The sequence below is a fragment of the Emydura macquarii genome, unplaced genomic scaffold (assembly GCF_026122565.2).
Source record: "Emydura macquarii macquarii isolate MOO-44397 ecotype Brisbane River unplaced genomic scaffold, CSIRO-AGI_Emac_v2 contig_1363, whole genome shotgun sequence".
Taxonomy (NCBI): Eukaryota; Metazoa; Chordata; order Testudines; family Chelidae; genus Emydura; species Emydura macquarii.
In genome coordinates this window covers 12,467,564-12,490,928 of record NW_027131500.1, presented here as the reverse complement: position 1 = coordinate 12,490,928, position 23,365 = coordinate 12,467,564, and the positions used below count along the sequence as shown (strand labels likewise).

At 39.8% G+C, this 23,365-nt stretch overlaps 1 protein-coding gene across 6 annotated transcripts in view; it reads right to left on the bottom strand.

Annotated features, from left to right (window-relative positions):
• SPOCK3 (SPARC (osteonectin), cwcv and kazal like domains proteoglycan 3) overlaps window positions 1–23,365 on the bottom strand; it is a 370,554-nt gene that overhangs the window by 75,798 nt on the left and 271,391 nt on the right. For all 6 annotated transcript variants that reach the window (XM_067551781.1, XM_067551785.1, XM_067551779.1 and 3 more), the window contains one exon: window positions 16,724–16,838. In XM_067551781.1, the coding sequence (XP_067407882.1) occupies window positions 16,724–16,838 (115 nt within the window). The remainder of the gene's footprint in view (window positions 1–16,723; window positions 16,839–23,365) is intronic.

The window sequence follows — 23,365 nt, the reverse complement described above, 5'->3', positions numbered from 1 at the left end:
ATGTCACTCACCCACCTCAATGGATGGGGGAACTTGATGCAGCCAGCAGCAAAGGAAGACAGCTCGAGCAGTGAGGGAGAAAGATGGTCGCCAAGGGACACCAGGTAGCTCCTCTCCACCTTGGAGTTTCTGGCATCCATTGGCCAGTTGAGAGGGAGGGCTGCTGATTGACCAGCATTCCCAAGCTCCCAGGATTTAACCTGGAGCATGGGTCATGTGGTGCCTCTTTCAACTCCATGCCAGCAGTGACCAGAATACTCACTATTCCAGCAGCAATCGGGATGCAGAGGAAGACAGCTAAGGATTCTGGGGCCCCTATCCCTGGAGCAGGGCGACTGCCTTGGCAGGGAGGCTTCTGCCCCACTGCAGGTGACATACCCATCACACTGCATGAGGGATCTGCCCACTACCACAGCAGGAGTGCCAACAGTGGGGGATTCTATGTTGGCTGTCTCCCAACTTGCCTTTCCTGCTGAAAGAAGGGCGAGGAGGCCAGCAGTGTGGTTGAAAGGATAAAATGGACAGTTCTCAGAGGTAAAAGACCTGAGATTTTGCTGATGGATCTTGGGCTCATGGGCTAGGGTGAGACCTTGTGAGGATCTCGGCTCGCGAGGGCCACCCTTCTGTACCCTCTGTCCTCCTTGATATGGCTGGGGGGAGCAGTAGGACTTAGAAGAGTGAGCTGAGACCTTAGCAGTAGATGGAGAAGAGCCTATCACAAGTTACAGGTTATATAGTCTGAGCCCTGTAGCCCCTGCACTGGAACCACTCCTGGTATAGGAGAATATGGGTAATGGACGGGTAGAGTACCTCCTCTGTGTTTAAGTTTAATAAAAGTTGCAGCCTGCTGGTTAAAAGGCTATCCATGTGTCTGTTGTCATTTTGCCACATTGTCCGGATCAATGTGACACTAAGCAAAAGACAACCAGTCTTCAAAAGAGTCTATAGCTTGATGACATGAAAGGAATAATGAGTTAAATATACTTTGTTATTACTATTAATTTAAATTAATTTCCAAAGTAGAGTGGGTTGGATTAAGTATAGCTTCCCACAGGAGTTTTAAATCAAGATGCTTCCACTCTGCCTCACCTCAAGTTCTACTTAATTACAAGTAGTACCAATTCCCATTACCATTTTCAAAGCTACAAGGAAAAAAAGGCTAACTGAATTTGCTAATTCATAAAGCAAATACATTACACCATGTGTTCCACAAATGGACATATGATTAGTACTTTTTTCTGTAGGGCTCCCAGAGTGGGGAAAAAAAATCTCAGATCCCTCTTTTTAAAGAATAGCCAGAAGATACAAAGATTGGCAATTATGTTTTTGTATAATAGACAAGCAGGAATTTTGCTCATGAAGGAAATAAAAATGTGCGGAAGTGTTAATGCCAGTAATCTGAGCCCTGATCTACACCACATACTTATGTTAGTACAACTATGTCGCTCTGGGGTGTGGATTTTCCCTGAGTGATGTAGTTATGCCAACCAAATCCTGGTGTCTGACGACGGGAGGGCTTCTCCCATCAACATACCTACTGCCTCTCAGGAATGTGGAGTATCTATGCTGGTGGGAAAAGCTCTCCCATCAGCAGAGGTAGTGTCTTCACTAAGCGCTAGAGTAGCACAGCTGCACTGGTGCAGATGTGCCGCTGCAGGACTGTAAGTGCAGACAAGCACTGAGTGCATATTTTCTCAAAGGGAGTAAAGAAAGAGAGGCAGAGAAGACCCAAGTTTATTTGAGCTACTTACCAGAAAGAACGAAAAAGCTGGTATGATACCGGGGTGTGTGTGTGTACACGCAACCCAAGGCCCTGGCCCTACAAACATTTATGAATGTGAACAGTCCCTTTGACTTGATTCACATTAATAAAGTTAAGCATGCGTGCGTGCGTAAAATTGGGACCATCAAATAAAAAAGGGAGACTTGGAGAGGGGTGGTGGTAAAGTAAACAAGGCCATCAACTATATCACTTTTGTATTTTCTTTGAATCAAACCTTAAATAATTTTTATGAAATAAACGAATTGGTGTTTACTGGTTTGGTCAGCAGTACACTTTTTTCCACACTAGTGATACAGTAAATGAACACCTGTTGTTATTCCCCCAGGCACATAAACAGTTCTCTGTAATCAGAAGTGACATTTTGAACTCAAAGAATTTTAACAGCACACAATCAAGTTTTGTAGATTTTGTTTTCAAGTACTTTAAGAAAGAAACAGTTGGATGACCAAGTAAGCTAGGAGCCTTTTCCTTGTATAATCAGGCTTTGGCACATATGTCTAAAAACAGCTGATAAATCTTTGCTCAAGTGGAAAATTAGCTTTGAATATGGAGATTTGCTTAATAACAAAAACATTTTTTATTTTTTTACACTTTAACAAAAAGTAACTATAAACAACTCAGAAATGGGCAACATGTCCCTAGCAAATTCTTTTATACATGTTGACAGCATAATTAGCAATCACTTTTTATTTGTGCTAATTTTAGCATGGTAATAACAAAAATTAGCAACAGCAAACAAATATTTTGCATTTATATAATCCCAAAATCTCAAAGGGCTTTAAAAAGAATTAAGCTTTAGAACATCCATCACTCTCCAACCACTGAAACACAGTACTGCACCTATTTAAAACAGACAACAGCAACGCCACAGTGGAAGGCAGGAAATGAAGAGTAGTACATTGAACAATTAGTTAGGTATAATTTAATTACCTATATTAAAATTTGGCAAGAAAAGGAGCGCCATGCAATCTTTAAATAGAAGAAAAGACAAGACTCTGGTTTATATCTCATCTGAAAGAAAATCGGTGAAATTCAGCGCACTGGTCCATTACCAACTCAGAACTCTGCTAAACCACCAATACCACTTTCTGCAACACATAGGTCTCCTATTCAAGTACTGTTCTGACTCAGGCTGCCCTGCTTGTAAAATCTGGTGTGACCACAAAATGGTATGATTATAGGTAATTAAAACGACACAACAGCCTTTACATTCCAAAAAATGAGCCAGTGGAAGGAGGAGGAGCAATTAACCTTGCTGAAAGTAGTGACCCACCAGAAGCTATTTTTCTAGCAATTTTTTAAACTTTACTTCACAACAAATATATTCATATTAAAAATAATTACATACTGGCAATATAAAACGCAGTACATATAAAAATATTGTTGCAGCCATCTCAGGAATGGAGACTGAAATGTGACAACATTTTGGTGCTTATATATAATGTAACACGAACAGGACAATACTGATTCAGATACTTACCATACAATCCATATCTCTGTTTATTTAGTCTCAACAGAACTACTGTGACACGCTTATAAAGCCTTTAATGTGATGTAAGTCTGCCAGTGACCTCCTCATTTACACGATTAAGGCAATTATAACCATTATAATCAAATCCAACACTATTTTAAGGGTCTGAACCATATTTAAGCTTCCAATTTTATAATTCATAAATGCTTGTTGGTAGAACACAATAGAAGACAAGGAACTCATCCCACACTCCTAACTAAAGGGGACTCTTACTTATCTAAAATAGATTAGCAAATGGAATCTTCAGCTGGCCTACTAGTGCTAAACAAGCTGCACTTTCGTAACAATTTGGTGGCCTGGGGATTTCACTTTTGAAATTGCTTCACTAATTATCTAATTAACCTAGATTTATATTATTGATATGAAACAAAATTAAAAAGCATTTATTATTTTCTTTGAACTCAGCTGTTTCTCTAATGTTCCCTCTTGCTCTGACACCACAAATCCACACACACTTATACATGGATCCAGTAACAAAAGAAAATTCATGTAGGGATTTAATGTTTTTCTCCTCAAAGAAAAATTTAAACAGGATCTTTTGCTATGAAACAAGAAGAATACACATGCATACACACTCACTCCCCATATAGAATATCAGCAGGCTAATCAGAAATTTCATAGTAAACAAATTCATGTCACTCTCCTTTAGATGCATTTTCTTTTATAAACAGCATGTCAATAAACTTAAGCTAGTAAGGAAGTCGCTTTACATGTTAATATCCTAAATAACACTCCAGATATCTTGAATTTTTGTCTAATATAAATTAAAAAGACTGTCTGCATATGACCTGAAAAGTCAGAATTCTCATAGAAGTTGGTGAATGTTTTGGAAAACTAACCAGACAGCTAGTATTTTGGCAGGGTCTTATCACAAATGTTTACATGCTGTGGTGATCACTCTGCCAATATAATAAATAGATACTGTTGTGCTGAAAGTTGGGTGGCTCCCAAGAGTCTGTCTTTGATTTATGGCCAGTCACAAATCTTGTTGAAACTAGTGGATGTGATAGCTGCTTTCTATTCAGACTAAATGAGAGAAGTTAAATGCCCCATTGCTTAGTAATAGCTGAAACAACAGAAGTCAATGCACAAATCACAGACCAGCATGGCAAGGCTGGAGTAGGAGCTGACTATGTGCATACCCACAGGCTGGGTATTGTTTGGTGGAGCTGTGTGTATCTGTGATTCAAAAGCAGACAGAGAAGAGATCAGAAAGCCAACAAGAGAAGCACTGGTAACCTAGCCCTTGAAGAAAACAGAGTGTTTTTTGGACAAATTGTTAGCTGGAAAGAGGCTTGGAACTGTAAGCAAAGAAACTGCTTCCTATTGTTTGATTCCCATTGTGTTGAGGAAAACAGGACTTAGTGTATCTTCCTTGTAAATGAACGGGATTCTATCATAATACCAAACTCTATTCAATTTCTCCTCCTAAGAGGAACCACCTGCAAGACCCTGACTATTGGCTACTGCTCAAGGTAAAAGGGCGCAACACTATTTTAGATTACAAAATTGATAAAAGGGAAAAGGAAACATACAGAATGCAAAAGGGCTGTGTAAAACGAGCCATTTACATGCATAATATTCTCACTCTTTAAATTATTTCTTATAAAAATGGCATCATGAACTAAGCTTTAAATCCCACAAGTATTTATTGGGCATCCCACCCTCTCTAGAGATTTCACTTCATCTTGTCAACATTACAAGGATCCTCTTTCCACAGACGAACTATTGTTCAACAAGTTTTCCAAGATACAGTATGGGACGCAAACTGGCTTTTCACAAATATCTGGTACAAATATCTTGATTTCAACTTGTTTTTCCCTCTAACATATATTACTGTGGACATTAGTATCTGTATCCCCACCACCATCATCCACCTACTCGAGGGTTCCCAATGTTAGTCATGTACACAATTTACATTAATTTTACATTTATGTCTATGTTTCAGAGGAGGAAAAAGTTCATTGTCATTGATCAACAGATGTCATTTGCTCTTTTGTATCATCAGTCTTCCCCCCACACAAATGTAACGAGAATGTTTCAGCTTCATTGTGTTACTTTATAGGAAGGATGCTTGTGTCACGCGGACTGGCTTGGGTGGGGGGGCATTTTATATTGGGTGACATCAGTATGGCAGAATCATAATAATCTATGTGGGATATGCCATGTCAGGTACTGTCAGGAAGGTTGTAATGTGCTAAGTAAGATGATAATACTTATGTTCATGTGTAATATTTGAAATGGAAGTTATAGATGTATTTGAGATGCCTGTATTTCAAATTGTTCTGCCTGGGCAACACTACAGAGAGGATGGCTGCAGAACAATGGCCTGCTTAATGGCCCATTAAGGCATTCCCAGGTGCAAGGGGCCCTGAGGGAGAAGCCAGCATCACCACTGAGTCACCAGAACCTGCTTACATGACTCTGGACTCCATTGCAGGCAATCTTCCTGATGAAGCATCAGGACTGTCCCATGTGACTATGGACCCCAGGCACACGGGAGGAGTCACCAGGATTGGCCCATGTGACTATGGACTCCATTTTGGGTCTTGTGACTGCCTGCAGGCCACATGGCCGGAGGAGGGAGTTTATAAGATCAAGCCAGAGAAACCATTTTGTCTTTGTTCCTGTCCAGTCTGCAGACATACACCTATCTCTGGACCAATTAATCTTGCAACTGAACCGAAGGACTTAGACCCATCCAGGTACTGGATGTGAACCAGAGAGAACTACACAAGCCTGCAAATCCACATTTCTTCCAGAAACCTGATGTAAATGGACTTTTAATCATTTGTAGATCTGTGATTTACTTTAACCCTTTAACATTTCTCTCATGGTTTCTTTCTTTCTTTTTTACAATAAACCTTTAGTTTTAGATACTAAAGGATTGGCTGTTAGCGAGGTATTTTAGGTAAGCTCCAAACTTATATTGATCTGGTGCCGTGGCTGACCCCTTGGGGTCAGAGGCAACCTTTTTAGCAAAGAGCAGAGAGTTTAAGTAACTGGTCTCTTTGCTGGACCTAGTGCTGATTTGGGAGCCTGGAGCTGAAATGCAGTAAAGGGGGCTGTGGGCATTTGTGGGCTGGCTTCTTGACATCCAGTGTGGGGTAATCAGAAGCAGTTCGTGGCTGGTTGGGAAGCCGGGCTTCAGTGTCACCCACGAGCGTGGGGAGAATCTGCTCTCCTTTTGCAGCCTGCCTTGACCTTGGCATTACCAGTTGGCTACCCTGGGCACGGGTCATATCACAGCTTGTTTTCTACATGACAGATATTTTGCTGCCATACTCAGTCTCTCACACTCCAGATTTTTTCCCCAAGAAGTGAAGCAATGAAAAGATTTTCCATTAAATTTTCTTTTGATCAATGTCATTTTTTAACAAAAAAGTTTTGACCAGCTCTAGCTCTTAGTAAGTCTTTCTTAATATGATATATTTTTATTAAAACATGTGCCTGTCAGGTTTGATATAGGAGGTATGAAATTTCATCCACATCAAGCCACAGTACCCAAGCTATATACATGTCAAAGGCAATGGAGATGAGAATAGATTTTTGGAGGTGAAATCCACTCATAAGTTGGGCCTATGATACAGAGCTGTGCTGCAATTTCCCAATCCTTCAGTCAATGGCCACTGCCCCTGTGTGTCACTCTTATACTACATGTGTGGAGGGGGGGGGCTGTTTGATTACATAAATGTTGGCTCACCCTCACTGATCAATTTTGTTTTAATCTACACTATGTGAGGCTACTATAGAGACACTTTCCTTTATGTGCAAGGGCTGTGGAAGCCTCTCTATCAGAACCCCTAACATGGAGCTTAAGTAGTGTGATAGCTCTTTTGCTAGCATTCTGCATCACGGCGAATTTCACCTAGCAGACATATGTGCAAAAACGAATATCCGTACTTCTGTGTTTTTTAACATATGTTACAGAACCTCTGGATTTTTATTCTGCCTAGAAATCTAAATGAGATTCATGCAGAAAACAGTAGGGGAATAAACAATAAAAATGTCTCCATTAAAGTTTCCACTATTCCACAAACACTGATGTAAATGCCAATGTTGGGCATGAATAGGAAATGACATTCTTATACAAATAATAAAATCTTATTGCACGAGCAATTCCCCTTTATATCATATCACATTCCTACTGTAACATTAATCTGTTTTAGATTACAAATGAATGTTACTGTGATTATTACTTCACTACTCTCATAAAAATGAATGTTAATAAAATATTAAAATTACTAAAGCAATACAATTTTTAAATTAACAATAGCAGTCTATATTACAGAACTATCATGCAAAAAATGGGCTATGAAGCAGTTATACCACTAAGGAAGAAAGAAGAGATTCTTAGTCCATAATATGATCCAATATCAAGGCATAAGAATTTGAAATAAGGACACAAACAAAAACTGCTGCAAAAGGCCAACATTTTAAAAGTTCAAAATTGTAAATAATTAGAATTAGAAAAGCCAAAAAATGTTTTAGTATATATGCCCAGGATTAAAGTAGAAGTGTGAAGTTGAACTGATTTGACATTTCAAAGAAAATATTTTGCATAAATATGATACAAAGCAAAAATGTTAAAATGGACATTTACTGCTAAATTAATTTTCACTGGAAACAATTAGATTAATAATAATAAACTGCACTTCTGTAACTCTTCTCACTGTAGCATCTCAAAGTACTTTACCCGCTTTAATGGACTAAGTTTCATCATCTCTTTGCAGATAGTGAAACTGAGTCACAGACAGCTCAAGGGTCTGATCCTTTTCCCACTGAAATCAATAGCAAAATTCCTTCAGTATGCAGGATCAAGTTTCAAGGGGGCTGAGCAAGTCTATGCAGGTAGTCTATGGCACAGACAGGAAAAGAAATCCATTCTGATTCCCAGTTCTGTACATTAACCACAAGCACATCTACTTCAGATACTGTTTGATGATTAATTTCAGGATAAACTGCTTTACTGCTTTTAATCAATATTGTACTGTATGAAATTCCAGTAAATTACATGACATCTTATGGTAATGAACTAAAAAACTGAAATGCAGATACAAAGAAGAAAAATATAATAAAAACCTGACCAATCCAAGGGATGATTCAGCTAATAATATGTAAAAGGTTTCCCATAAGCACACCTGACTTAATTCTAGTGCTTTTGAAAATGCCCAGTCTCATTTATTGAGCCTCTTCTCCTAAGAAAGTTGGTATATAAATGGCAGTGATTTCTCCATGCTGAAAATAAGCATGCCTCTCTCTTTAATGCTTTTGTTGCCAATTTAATACAAGTTATACTTATTTTTGGGAAATCATTATTATTTTCTGTAACAGGTTTGTTACAACAATACTTATGGAATTCCTATTTTGTGAAATATATTCAGAACTCATGGTAATTCATATTAGAAGATTTCTGGGTATAAACCAAGACACACTGTAATGTGAAAGCCTGCTTACTGTAGGGGTTCTTTTTTTGGATTTGAAGTCTTAATCCTGCATGTACAATAAACATCAATGAGATGTTTTTAGATGAGAATTTAGTCTATTTTCTTATATAAGGCTTCACCTTGTCCACCCCATAGCTAATCACTGATGTTATCAGGTCTGACCGGTCTAGTGTATATCTTAGGGAATATGGATGTCATTCCTGAAGTTAACTTATAGAGAATAAAATGTACTGTTTGTACTTGAAAGGTAATAATGCAAAGTAGTGATTAAGGGGTTATTGCAAGTGTTACTCTCATCTCTTGAAATGTTCAATTGTGATTTTGGGAAACTGTCCAGCTGTCTCTTTTGATAAAACAGCATAAAAACTGATTTATTTATTTGGTATCCATACCTGTATGATGTAGTAGGGTTTTAATTCATGTAGTAAGAAGAGAATGCTGTGGAAATTAAAAACATAAGGGGATTTCTGGGAATGCTGTTCTGCAATTTGTTTAGGAACACTAATTACCTATATTTGTTTTTTAGATAGTGATGTATGTAGAATACAACAGAACCCATCTTGTTAATCTGACTGTATTTGTGCTCACATCCAGTTTTCCCATGTTTTGTTACCTAGGTAACCTACAATAAGGGTGCTCCTGAAACTTATTTGATAAAACTTCAATTAATAGAGTGACAATATTCAGCACATTATGGGGTATCCCTTCCAAGCTTCCTACTTTCATATGCTTAATGCCCCTCAAAGCTTGCAATAGATGAAGATATTTTCAATATGACACTTTGCCTTTTGGATTCATTTTGACAGAAGAGTACTATTAAAAATACATCATGACAATGATAGCAGTTGTCCAGGCTACATATCCATTCCTCCCTAGATGACTAACTAATGAAGACTCCTTCCTTTCAGGAAGCCTCTTGCAATGCAAACTTTAGTTGACCTCTTACGAACAATCTTATTGGGGATTCATTCAAAACGCTCCCAAGAGCGAACACTTCTTTTTTGGTGGCTAGTGAATGTCTGTTCATTATTCATAAGGACATGGTTGGTCCATAAGAGGAGTACAAAGTACAGTCACCCATCCAGAGCCCATTCAGCCAAATACGCCTTACAACTACTGGAGATGGCAATGTGGTTAATAGAGCTAATCTCATCATCAAGAACACTCCAGACTCATTTTGTAGCCTCTCTTGGCACAATGGTTCTCAGAGTCTCAGGATCTTTAGAAACTGGTGTCAATGCCAGAATCAGTAAGAATCTCATTACAGAGGTTTGAATCCTATGTACATCCAATATACATGCCTCTCCAGATTCAACAGTGGAATGAAGCCACATCTGATAATAAGTCTCTCTGGTTGTGATACCAAAATGGAAAATATATGCATGCTCAAAATATTTGGTTTAGACGGGAAAGAAAACACATCAGCCTATTACAGCTTTTCACAGTAACTGACCTTTGGTACATCTAATATTAATTTATTCAGGCAGTGAGGCTGCAGTCACTCATATACACAAGGCAGGAATGGTACCAGAAGCAAATGCCTGCCTTATAAGGCAGTTTCACTGATTAAATGGATGGAAAAACACTTGGACTTAACCAGAGTCAGTCATCTCCATTCATACTGGCTAAACTTTCAGGATTGCCCCCAGAGGAGAATCAGCTGCTCTCTACAATATTTCTCATGCTACTGCCTCTGCCTATTTCTAGCCATCTTCAGAGATTTCTTCAAATGTTGTTTGGCTGCAGAATGCTGGGTGCTGTCATCCTGCACCGAGGTTCTTATGCTCATGTCATTTAGTATTCCCTGGCCTCAAGTCCAGATTTCTGCAAAGTGTGTCTCAATATAGAAGTTTACTTCATGACAAGTTTTGGCAATAGTTTTGTCCTGCTATGGAAATTGTCAGCTGGTTATAAATATGGAGGTGCTCTTTAAAAGAAATCCAACTAAAAAAAAAAATATTCATAGCCTCAGTAACATGAGAGATGACCAACCTACATTCCAGACTGAGATCTGCAGAAATCCAATGTAATTACAACTTCAAAGTTCTTTACAACTCTGTTCTTGTCCATTTAATCACTTCTTGTCTCTTACTGCATCACCTCCACCCCACAATTACTCAGTTCTCCATTTGAGGATAGTGGATATTTATTTATCTATCTATTTGTGTACATCCCCCTCCAATTCTATATATACATATACAAAAGCAAATGTACTTAAAATTGCACATAATTGTTTTCCTCATAATTTAGATATTGTTCACTTTCATAGATTGTAGGCCCTAACAATTACGCCCCCGCTCCTCCTGAAGCCCCCACCTTTCAGAAAAAAATAGTACAGTGTGGGAAGCAAGGAGCACGGCAGCAGCAACACGGGAGGCAGTGGCAGCAGCGAGCACCAGCAGCAGTGCAGGAAACAGGGAGCAAGGGCAGCAGCAGTGCAGGGAGCATGCCCGGCAGGGGCTGCTGCTGCAGGAGGTGGCTCTTCCATCTCCAGGGAGCGTGGAGCTGGACCAGCTCTGTCCCCTACTCCGCACCCCTCCATTATCCATCCTGCACATCGTCCCCGTCTCCCCCCCCCCCCTCAGGGGGATCCGCCTCCCCCTTTGAGAATCACTGCTAAACTCTATCCAACTCACAAAAGAAAGTTTAATCTATTTTGGTACTTTTCAAATATATTAATTTCTTCATTTTATTTCCACTGTCCTCCAAATCAGGTGTGGCTTAGTTAAGCATGTTCCCAGATATTCACATCCAGTAAGACTAGATCTTAATTTAAAAAACTTATTGGTACATTGTATTTCACCTAGGCTCCCTGTATAATTACATATTTAGTTTCCTTTTTTAGCTTTTATCCAGATAGCAGTAATTGTCAATTTGTGGATCAAACAGAAATTTAAAAAATAGCTCTAAGTCTTTTTCAGTTCTTCAGATCAACTCTCCACATACAACAATTTGTAAAAAATGACAAGGAGACTGCATTTAATTGTAGAGGTTAATGTGGCATAAGGCTTTATAGTGGGTCAGACACATTCTCAGAGGTAATTCCACTATAATTAGAGCTGTCACATTGGTTGAACAATCATCGAAGTACAGAGACATGGTTTCTATAATCTTTAAAATGACTTTTTACTTCCTTTTCAAATATGCTAAACGGAAGAACGATAAAACTATATAGGTTTCCAAACATAATAAGAAAACGTTAAAAAATGCAACATTTGCAGCCTTAAAGAATGTTTGTCTGATCAATCAGGGAGAAAGACTGTTTCCTTTTAGGGTCTCCCTCTGCTTTGGCTTGGGGAGGGCATCATCTGAGCTGCGGGTTGGCTGGAGAGGCTCAGGTAAGGCATTGATCCCCTGCAGACCAGGGGAGGGCCACCTGCATACTCTGACCGATCAGATGGAGCTTTCTCTCACTCCCAGATTGGTATCTGTGGCCCAGGAGTTTCTGCTTGGTTAAGGCCAATTTTGCAGGTGGTAGGTCACTTGGATAAATCTTTATTTGCATGAAGGGTAGATTTAAGAAATGATATAAACTTGCTGACTCATTTCCTGTTGGCTAGTAGGTTAGGAGTACCACTAGCAAATGAAACACAAAGGTCCCCACTTTCTGGAGACAGAGGTAGGTTTCTCTACTCACTGTTAATAAATTGGCAGGATTGTGGGAGTAGACTGGCAGGTTGGGACATCCAAAAAGATTTCTTTACATTAACTACAAGCATGACAGTCTTCAATTTCACACTCCAGGTATTTTGCACATGGCCTCAGGCATAGCCAGCCCCAATTTATTACTAAGGGACAAATTAAGAGATGGAGCTTTTATTGAGCACTGGACAATCAGTGCAATAGGATTCCCTGAAGCAGGGAGCTGGATGTCAAATCCTGAATTTAGTGTATTGGGGGCACCAGGTCTGGGATTTCCACCAAGACAAGTGGTGCTTATTGGATCTGGAAGATGAGAAAGATGTAAAGAGGTGGATGGAATTTAAAAACTGGTGCTAGGAGCCAATGAAAAGGCATTCAGGCAAAGCTAGACACGTAGAACTTTGGTTCTTGACTAGTTTTATCTTAGTGAAAAGCATGAAACACCTTGAGCACTGAGGTGTATGTTGGGGGTGGAATTTACTCAATTCACCTCAATGTAGGGGCGGGCCTTCTAAGAATTGAACACTACAATCTGTTGTGTCCTGACTACTGGAGTAGTGGTCTCTACTAGGGTTAATAAGGGATTCGGCAAAGTAGGATTTGACTAGAATTTGGGCATTTAGGGATCTGCAAAGGGGAGAAGAGATCTGAAAACAACAAAACTCTCAAAGCATCAAAATAAAAGCAATGAAGATCTGACAAAAAGTCAGGTGTAATGTCCTGCAGCTGCACCTACGCAGTACTCCTGAGAGTTTAACAAGTCAGCTAGGCTTCCTGGCAAACCACCCTGCTTGATTGGCTGAGGAAGCTAGCAGGCCGCTTCCTAATCCCAGCAGCAGCTCACTGGCTGCTCAATGCAGATGCTCATGGATTCTCTACCTCTCAGTCTTCATCTCTCTCCAAATCTTGCTCGGGTTTTGCTTCTTCACTGCTCCAGCCCAGACCCTCTGACACTTGGACGCTGAGTTTGGTTCTGACCCTGTCTTGCCCTTGGCTTTGGCATTCAGACTCCAACCGCTAGGCATGACTATCCCTCCAACCTGGTTCCCTGACACAAGATGAGACAGTATTACAACAAGAGTGTGGGAGTCTGGGATTTGTTCAATCAAAGTAGTATAAACTGGCCTAGTTTTGAGACTAGATAAGAACCTTATAAATGCCTACATATACCTGATTATAAAACAGAACAAACATCAAATAAGCTTCCAAGTATTGAGGCAAAATCTATTTTAACACTCCAAAATTTGGAGGAATCAAGAAATATAGGGAACTGGTCCTTTATTTCTGAAGTTAATGAGTTTTGCCATTGACCATAATAGGTGAAAGTCTGGACACAAAGTGAACATGGTGCAATGAAAGGAAAGTATGGAAGAAGTCTGGGCAACATAATTAAGTTGCAACAGACTACATGTTCAGTGATGAGAAAAATGTACCAAACAACCAGCTGTCAATGTGAGTTAACAAGGGACTATTCATAGACTGGAGAGTACAAATGAATCTGTACTGGACACAGAAAACAGAATGGATTCAAACAAGCATATACTGCTATTTAAGACTCATGGGGAAAAGCTAGGGCAGAAAAAAGGTAGCAAAATGGGTTAAAAGAACATTAAAAGGAGGAAGGGTTGTTACAAATATATCAGTCAAATTCCAATTCTACAGAACACGTTTTTATTAGAATTAAATTCTTATACATAGTTACATGAAAATCTATTAAAGAGACACAGAAGAGCTTTAATGCAAAAGCATTTTCATCATCATTTTCTCTATTATTCCACTATTAACTTGCTTAATTCTCCCTGAAGAAAACTCTGCTGTTGATGTTTTAATCTCAATTTGACTGAACGGAAACATGAATTAAATGAAGTCAAAATAGCTAGTTGCCACAAACTGCATACAACATCACTACATTTGTGTGCAAGTACATGCAGCTTGGTGAATTATGGAATATTACTGAACTTTCAGATACTGTTACTGAACTTAATTTTTATTCATACCAAAAAAGTTGCTTAGATTCATTTCTTAATTAAACTGAAACTATTTTGTAAGTCCAGCTATCTGTGATCATATATCTCATATTTATATTCTCAAGAATCCATCTTCTATTCATTTAAAAACTGGAGCAGCATGACAAAACATTCTTAACCATTTCAAAGCACAGATGAGCTTGGTTAATCAACCCACCTCTGTTTTCAAACACACACAGTTTACTACTGCTGAGTGTTATGCACTTTTAATGTAAATGACAGCTGAAATACTAGTAATGATACTCAACTTACCTTTATATTTTCCATGTCTCCTAGCTTTTGGCAAAGAAGTGGCATTCACATTTTTATGTTCTGCTGATCCGCAGCAGCAAGAAAACCCTGTGCTCTGTTTGTCCTGACAATCTGGCAGGATAGGATTAGTTTAAATTCTCACTGCCTTTTCCCCCTACTCGGTTGAACATAAATGAGCTTGATCCCCTAACAGAGTAAGCCTTTAGGAACAGTTCAACCCTAAGAATATTAATTAAAAACAATTCCATTTTGCTGAAGCCACTAACCTGTACCTTTAATTTATTTTCATTATTTAGATAATTTTGGTATTAATAGTAGGTTATGTTTGAAAAATCCACTCATCCAGGGCAAGTAGAAATTTAGACCAGATGAGTGGGCTGGAGGGGAGGCAAGGAGCAAAAGAGTTGAGTGCTACTGTTACTTTATTGTAGAGGAGATGGGGGCCGAAGGCAGAGGTACCACATGCAGAGGTGAAAATGGCCTCCCAGGATGATGCCTCTCAGCTGATTCTTCACTTCATGCCTGCTGCTGGGCAAGCAGGAGTCAGGTAGCCAGGCAGGGTGACCTCTCTTCCTCCCATGGGAGAGTTTCCGGTCTTGTCTATACTCAAAAATAGCCCTCATTCAGCAATTGGTTACTAGTGATTAGTAAAGCAGAACCACGCAGGGACTTGCACCAAGCTAACTGAGGTTTACCCCTGCTTCAGTATTTTTCACCTGAGCTAGCAGGGGGAGTGGATGTTGGGGAATTTTTTCAAGCCCTGATAACAGGTACCAAAGTGCAACTGTAAATTAATGTAATTAAAAGACCCTAATGCCTTACTGTAGTGCAGTAGTTTACACTACAGACAGTATTTATATAACAACATGACGTTATGGCAGAGAAAAAGCAGTGCTCAAGTGATGTTTTAGCACAGTTTTGTAATTAGGTGTATGTGCGTGCACATGGCTCAGCGTTCATTCTGGTTACTTAAACTCACTGTTTAAAATTAACTAATTCAATCATTTTTTTTAAAAAAACCTAAGAAAAATGTATTTAAACAGCAGCTATCGTCTAAAATGGAGGTGATGTGAATTTTCTATACAATAATTTGAAAGAGCCCCTGAAAGTTAATCAATTAGCTTTAGAAAGTATGGATATAATAATATACACTAAGACCATAAATGCTATTTCTTTTTTCTTTATAATGTTGCTAGAGAAAAATACCTTCAAAACACACCAGTATTCATGTATTTCTATGGAGGAAAAATGGCGTTTATACACGAGGTTCTTAAAATGCAGAACAAAGAAAGAAAGTCCCAGGCTCTAGCTGTGCAGCATTTGGCACACTTAGGAGGTGGTGTGCACAGAAGTGGATTTAAACAACCTTTGGGTGCCCTCCCAACTCTGGGGCCATCCATCTGGCAGCCACTAAAGCACACTCCTGCCAGTATATAATTTACACCAGCTTCATACAGCCAAAATGGGCAGTTCCAGCACCCAGGAATCAGTAGAAACTAGAAATGGTTGGCTACAAATCTTTTTGACCAACTGTGCTAAGGGCTGAGAAGCAGCACAAAGCAACTAACTGCTCTTCTGACCCAGATTTCATAAAAATACTGTGCACTTGGTTCACAAGGCCATTAATGTCTTCTCGTTCAGTTCTCACATATAAGCTCACTTTTTCCATGATGCCATCTAGTCGTGAGTACAAAGTAACACTACACTACTTAAGAATAATTTTAAAAAATTAAGTTACTTCCTACCCTTGTCTTCTTGCCCTTTAGAGTGTAAGCAGTTTGGAGCAAGGACGTTGTTTTTCTGTCTGTTTTATAAAGTGCTAAGTATGTTATGTTTAACAATAATAAAATCAACAATGGCTTTATAGAGAATTTAGTATTGGAAAATATTACTGTCTTCTACTTTATTTGTAAAAGAAAACATCTCCCCATTTTCTTGAGAATAATCACCATTTAGTGATCACTGTGCTCTTCCATTAATTAAATCATATTCTCATCTAAAAATGCTCCATTAAAAAATAAAACAAATTGCCTTTACTTACCTCTCTTATCATTTCTGCCTATACTTGTGGGTTTATCAGAAGGGCAAGGGCAACGTCCTTCACACTTCACAGAAATATGTTTTCCTGCGACACATGCTTGATATTCTAGTTTGCACTGTAATAAGGAAATAATGATCATTAACGAAAATATATTTTACAACAAATTCCAATTCATTAAGTATTTTGAAGGAGCTTTTGTTAGTCATTCATTGCTTCTTGTTCTTTGTGGGTATAAATGCTAGAAAAATAGTTGTACAGTATATATTACTTTTGCACTTACAGTTTAAATTAAAGATGGGACCAAGCTGCAATGTTCTGTCCTCTAATTTGATGTGATTGTTGTTTTAGGTTTAGCTCTATTAAGAATGCATTTGTTTAATTACATAGATTCAGTGATAATCATAATTCCAGGCACAGGAAGATTAGATTAAGAGTGCTACTTATACAATAAAAATGGTGACTATTCAGATTTTTTGTTAGTTGTCTTACATTCTGCAACGCCCAGCTACAGATATGCCAAAATCCCTTCTTTATGTCAAGGTTCTGAAGATATAGTGCATTACTGCCATCAACTCAGTAGATTCTGAATGACAATTTTTTATTTACTAGTTAGAAAATTATTACCAAAAAGCATTTAAAGTTCTGTAAGGATAGTAGTCTTTTTTCCTGTTACGCTTCATGGCAGACAGAATAATACTCTGGGTGGCTGCTCAGACAATATTCATTCTACCTGTTCTGTATATGTTAATGATCAATAAAATAGCAATGACAGCAATAGGAATCTATTTATAGTATTTAACAATTCATACATTTCTATTATTAATACAACAATAATAAAGCCAATAAATTAATACTCAAAATAAAGCCAGTTAAGTCAAAGACAATGCAATTGTATTCCACATAGTGACAGTTTCAATTTGGCTCTATATTCTACAATACAAAACTAAGTTGAATAAGGTTGCTTAGTTCTGATTTGTACACAATGTGTGTAAAACATGGACAGGAATTATGGACAGTCTGACATTAACAATACTAAAACAAAAACCTGAAATGTGATTTAAAAAAAATGAAAATAACATGGACAATACGTGGGTAAAAATAAAATTATGATCATTATTGTTTTTATCAAAAAGTTAAACTTTTCTATAGAGCTAGAGAAAAATAAGGCCACACTGATCCCATGAACTTCTTCAAACAAAATTGTTCTTGGTATTGGCCTACAGGACCAATCATAAGCTGGTTTCCCAGTATAATGTTAGGAACAAACCTGTAGCCACCTAGTAAGAGGAGATTTTATGGGGTGAAAGAAGAAGGATAAAAAAAAAAAGACGATTCTGGAGACTATTTAGCCCTCCAGCAGGTGGATGGAAAACTTCGCTCTGGTCAGCCAGGTGAAGGAGATACAATCCCAAAAATTCTCATTTCAGAGGGCAAGTTCAAATAGCAAAGAAAAACATGAGAAATTTTTTGAGGCATCATTCAAACTCAGAGAAAGAGTGACTCACCAGAAGTCCATCATCTATTTGGTTTAGTTCCAGTTGAACCCCACTGCATTACTCCAGCAACAGTGACTGCAGACACTGCTTGGACAATGCTTTGACTCTCTCTTGCTAACTACCTTTAATGTAAGGGGTAGGAAGATGGCAACTTGGGGGAAGCACAGGTATTTTTTGGAAGGTGGGTTTTTGGGAACAGCAGCAGCTCAGGTTGTAAACTCAGGCTGTTGTTTCCAGACACAAAAGTGTTAAAATTCATCCTCATCTCAGGTTGATTTCTGTCAGCCCTCCATACACCTGGTCTTTTCATTCTGTCATACAACTGTTCCCACTGCTCCCATAGTAGGACAACCTAAGCTTTATCATTTTACTGTGGTATATGACAAAAGTACCCAGAAAGAAGACTGTTAGAGGAGATACATTCAAAATTATTGAGATCCATTTCTTTTATGTAAAAACATGCTCAGCACTGCAAAGGTTCACAGGTGGTAGATTTTGGTGGAGGGGAAGGGGAGAGAGGGATGAGGGACAATTGAATCTTCATCTCCCGCAGTCCTGAGCAAGAGAGTCAGACATAACCACACTCGTGCTCAGATCAAGATCTGCACAAAGTCAGAGCCCACAGCAACACTAACCTCAGAAAAGATCAGGATGAGAACAAAACATGCCTCCTCCCTTCTCTGCAACAGCAAGCAGAGCTAGGTTGACCTTGAAAAAAACACATCCTTTTCAAAGGGCATAACAGCAGGTTTACTTGTCCTGTACTTCCCAGAGCACTGGAAGGTGTATGCCTGTCGGAGTCCCTACAGTGAACCTCTCCACTACTACAATGCAGAGCTGGCATTAAACACATTACGTAGTCCATAATGTTGGATCAGAAAGTTAGCGTGGAAATTCACCAAACAGTACATTTAATATACACTTCTGTGCAAAATTTGGATTTTCCATTTTTGAAATGGAAATCCTTATTGTTCTAGATTAATTCAACAACTACAAAGACTTGTGCATGTGTTTAACACCATTGTCTTTAACAGCACTACTCACTTGCTTAAAATGCAAGTGCACACGTATCTGCGGGATCAGCGCCAAAATTATTAGACTTACTGTTTAAGATCTTGATAAAATGAAAAAGACTAATTCAAACAGTGTAAAATACAGGAGATTTCATTTGTTAAGAGAGATGCTTTTTTCGTCTTTTGGATAGATATTTTCATGAGTGCCAGGACTTCTGTTTGCTCCATTCAAATAGGTACATGTTTTTAAAGAAATGATTTATATTTTTGGTAAAACGCTTCATCTAACACAATTGGTACATGGGTGGGGGCTCTTAATTGCTCTACATTTAGTTCTTTTCACTCATGCTTTTTAACCAGTTCTATTCACAGCAATATTACTATGCTTAACTTCTAAGGAACATATTCTTCCCTACTTTTCACCTTCTGTAGTCATGGACAAATAGACAGTATTATTCCAGGGGGGAATTCTCTGCCAAAAAATTAAAAATTCTGCAAAATTCTGAATATTTGTCAAAATAACAAAATATAATCACATCTGTTTCAAGTATTTTGATAATTTATTTCAAAATACCTGTCAGCAAGTATGTATGTAGCAGCACAGACAAAAAAATTTCCCCACAAGAAAAGAGTTAAGGAAACCCCTATGACAACCCAGTTCCTATTTCTATGTTATGCATTTGTTGGGTGCCTCAGTCTGGGTGTGTCCCACATGCCAGCTGGGCACAGCTTGGGGGCAAATTCTGCCCCTCCAGTCTCAGATATCCACACTACCTCTACCTGTCCCCCAGAGCCCAGCCACCCACATCTCCCATCCCCAGATCCCAGGGATTCAGAGAGAGAAACAGCCTGATGCTGACTTGTATGGAGTCTCCTGCATGCCACTTCCTTCTTTCAGGACAAGCAGGAAACTGCAGCTGTCTGGAACCCTCCAGCTCCCTCTCCCTCCCAGCAGAGTACTGTATTTGTGAGCTGGCATGTCAGGCTCTGCTGGGTCCATCAGCCCCTAGTGGCAGCCAGCAACTCTGCAGCACCAATTCTGCAGGGAAAAATGAAATTCTGCACAGAACATTAATTCTGCATAAATTCTGCATTGGCGCGCAATTCTCCCAGGAGCAAAATAGTGAGTACAAAGTGGGTGCACAACACTTTTCACTCATGCTTGTGCTAGAATTTGACACTCACATTACATTAATTTTACATGGATGCAAATGAGTAATAAGGCACAAGGTGGAAAAAAACAAGGCCTTATGTCTCCAGTAGTCCACAGGAAATATGGTGTCTTCATGAGTCAAAAAATGAATCAATGGCCATCTTGATAGTTAAGTGGCAGCAATATATGATGTTATGAAGAGGATTTACATTCTGGTCCAAATCTCTTTTCCTTGCTCCATAGGCGAGCTAGGGACAGAAATGCTGCAAAGACTGCATGTTTAGATGCAGGAAGGTCATAATTCCTCATTTCAGTTTCAAACACCTATCTTTAGACAATACAACATGCAAGTATCACACTTGAAAAGCTCCTCTGGGAAGGTTGATGCAATGGAAAATCTGAGGATAGATTGCAAGAGAGTGGGACAGAATGAAAAGAAAACAAGGGGGCACCAGAGAAACATTTCCGCTTGGGGGAAAAATTATCAAATACACTTCAAATGCTAGTTACACATCATTTTGACTAAATGTAGAACAGTATGGTCTAATTTGACAGTATTGCAGTGTTTGTTTTTTTATCTATGGAGAAAGGCTGAATCTTCAAAGTACAATTCATAAAACTTTTGAGGCACTCACTGCTTGACTCTACAATATTCCTTATTTGTTATCCTTGATTTACAGTTTAGTAGTTAATCTCTCATTTCAATGTGTCCCCTCTCATCTCTTTTTCTGTACAATTGTTAGTCTCTTCCATTGCAAAATGAAAAACTTTTAATTTTACTGATGAACACATCTAGTCTTTTTTTCACCCCTTGTTCCTCATTCCTTCTGAGCTCAGCCACCTCGCAGTTTCACCACATGCTTACTTCTATATTTGATTCTGATAGTGCTTAAACTGTTTGAATTTTGCACATTTATTTTTGAAATATATGTGCAGGCACATCTGACTTCATAGTGAGATACTGCATGGTACTTTAAAACAAAAAATTCCACTTTTATATAGACATACTGTTATTACTATGTCAGAGTCTCTTGGCAGTACATTTCAAGATGAAATGTTGCTAGGTTTCTGTACTATCAAGGTCTTCCTAGACAAATTCCCATTTGTGTTCCAACATTCCGCTTTCTTAAGTCCCTTGTATAGTTTCAAATGGACACAACATTCTTTACTTCTCATCCTAACCTGAACTGTTGTGTAGTGAACAGGGGAGAGGCAATTAAAAATCAGCATGAACAATATCAATGAATTCATGCCATATTTAGATATACATCATAGTTTTATTCTTACAATCTAGAAGCATGGGAAGAGTCATATTTGTCCCAAAATTATTACAATATATATTACTTTGATATTCATGAATTTTGTAATTATCACTCGTTACAATGTTAAAATCACTATAAACTTAAAAAAAAAAAAAAGAGATTTCATGTTTTACTCGAGGCAAGCTGCATTTTAACATAAATTTACCTTATCCCTGTTCTCTCTCTATCTATCACACACCAAAAAACATGTTAAAAATAATATTATTGCGAAGTCAAGCATTCAAAAGTTAGATGCTAGAAATAAGGTTGCCTGTGCAGCCCCTTTGTGTGTATGCATTATGATACAGTCTTTAATTTCTTGATCACCTATTTTTTCCACAGCACCTCTGCTTCATTCAGTGCATGGAATGGACCTGCTCTGCAGATGAATCAGGGTCGTATAGCGAAGGAGACATGTCTTAGGACCCTTGCTTCATTTGTTGCAGAAATTGGAATGAGTGTACCTATTGAAGTGCTGAGAGACAGGTGGCTGCAAGCCTGCCCACACCTAAAGGCCCCTCCTCTTAGCCTAAGGGAAGGAGCTACCAGATGCAGGCATCAACCAACACAGGGGACAACTAGTGATAAAACGGGCAGGATTGAAAGTTGCAGGTTCAAAAGCAGGGATCCAGAGGAAGATATCAAGCACCGAACCCTGGACAGTATCCACTGCTCCTCAAAGGCGGCCAGGGAGCCAGTGGACGTGGCCCAGAGGAACTCTGCTTGGAGACGTGACTTCAGGAGGGATCAGAAGTAGACCCTGCAGTCACAGAACACCCTATTCCCTGTCCAGCTTTCTCCTCCTGGTGGATGGCCAACTTGGCCAGTGCCAGGAGGAGCTTGATGAGGAGGTCTCACTTTGCAGAGCCACATATAGGGTGTGCATAAATCAGGAACTGTGGGGAAAAGTGCAATTAGAACCAGAGGTGGTGGTTCAGGAGGAGCTGGAAGAGGGGCTGCAACATGGCACACTTGATGAAAATGTGCACCAGGATCTCCCTTGTGCCGCAGAACGGGAGCGGTGCCGTCGCGAAGATTGGGACCGTGAGGATCGGTGCCGATTAGAACGGGACTGCCCGCGGGATGGTGCCGGCAGTGTTGGTGCCGAAGGTATCTGTGCTGGTGCCAGTGTTGTCAGTGCTGGTGCTGAAGGTGCCGGCAGAGCTGGGAGCGGAGTCCGCACTCTCTACCCTCCTTGACCGTCTGGGGGGAGACTTGGACTCCTGTCTCCGCCAACTACCAGGGCCACCCAGCGCGGGTTTACCCTGAGAAGCAGGTCCCTTAGCCCTCAGCCGAGGGGGGGACAGAGGCGTGGGCAGGCCCATGAGGGTGCCCTTGCAAGGGCACTACCCCACTCCGCAGAGTCGGGGAAGGCTCCCTGCGTGGAGATGCCGGTGCCGGAGTAATCTCGACGGCACGTGGCTGGGGCATCTCCTGACTCCCCCGGGGCCGGGCAGGCGGTGCGGGGGAGTCTCGGCGCGCGGAGTCCTTGCGGCGCTTCGGTGCCGGGGCCTGGGTCGACGACGCCGGTGCCGGAGGAGCGCTCCGCACCGAGGAGACGCTCGGTGCCGCAGGGGAACGTGCCGGTTCAGAGTCCGGATGGAAGGCGGACTCCATGAGGATAGCCTTCAGCCGCGCCTCTCTCTCCTTCTCGGTGCGGGGCTTGAAAGCTCTGCAGA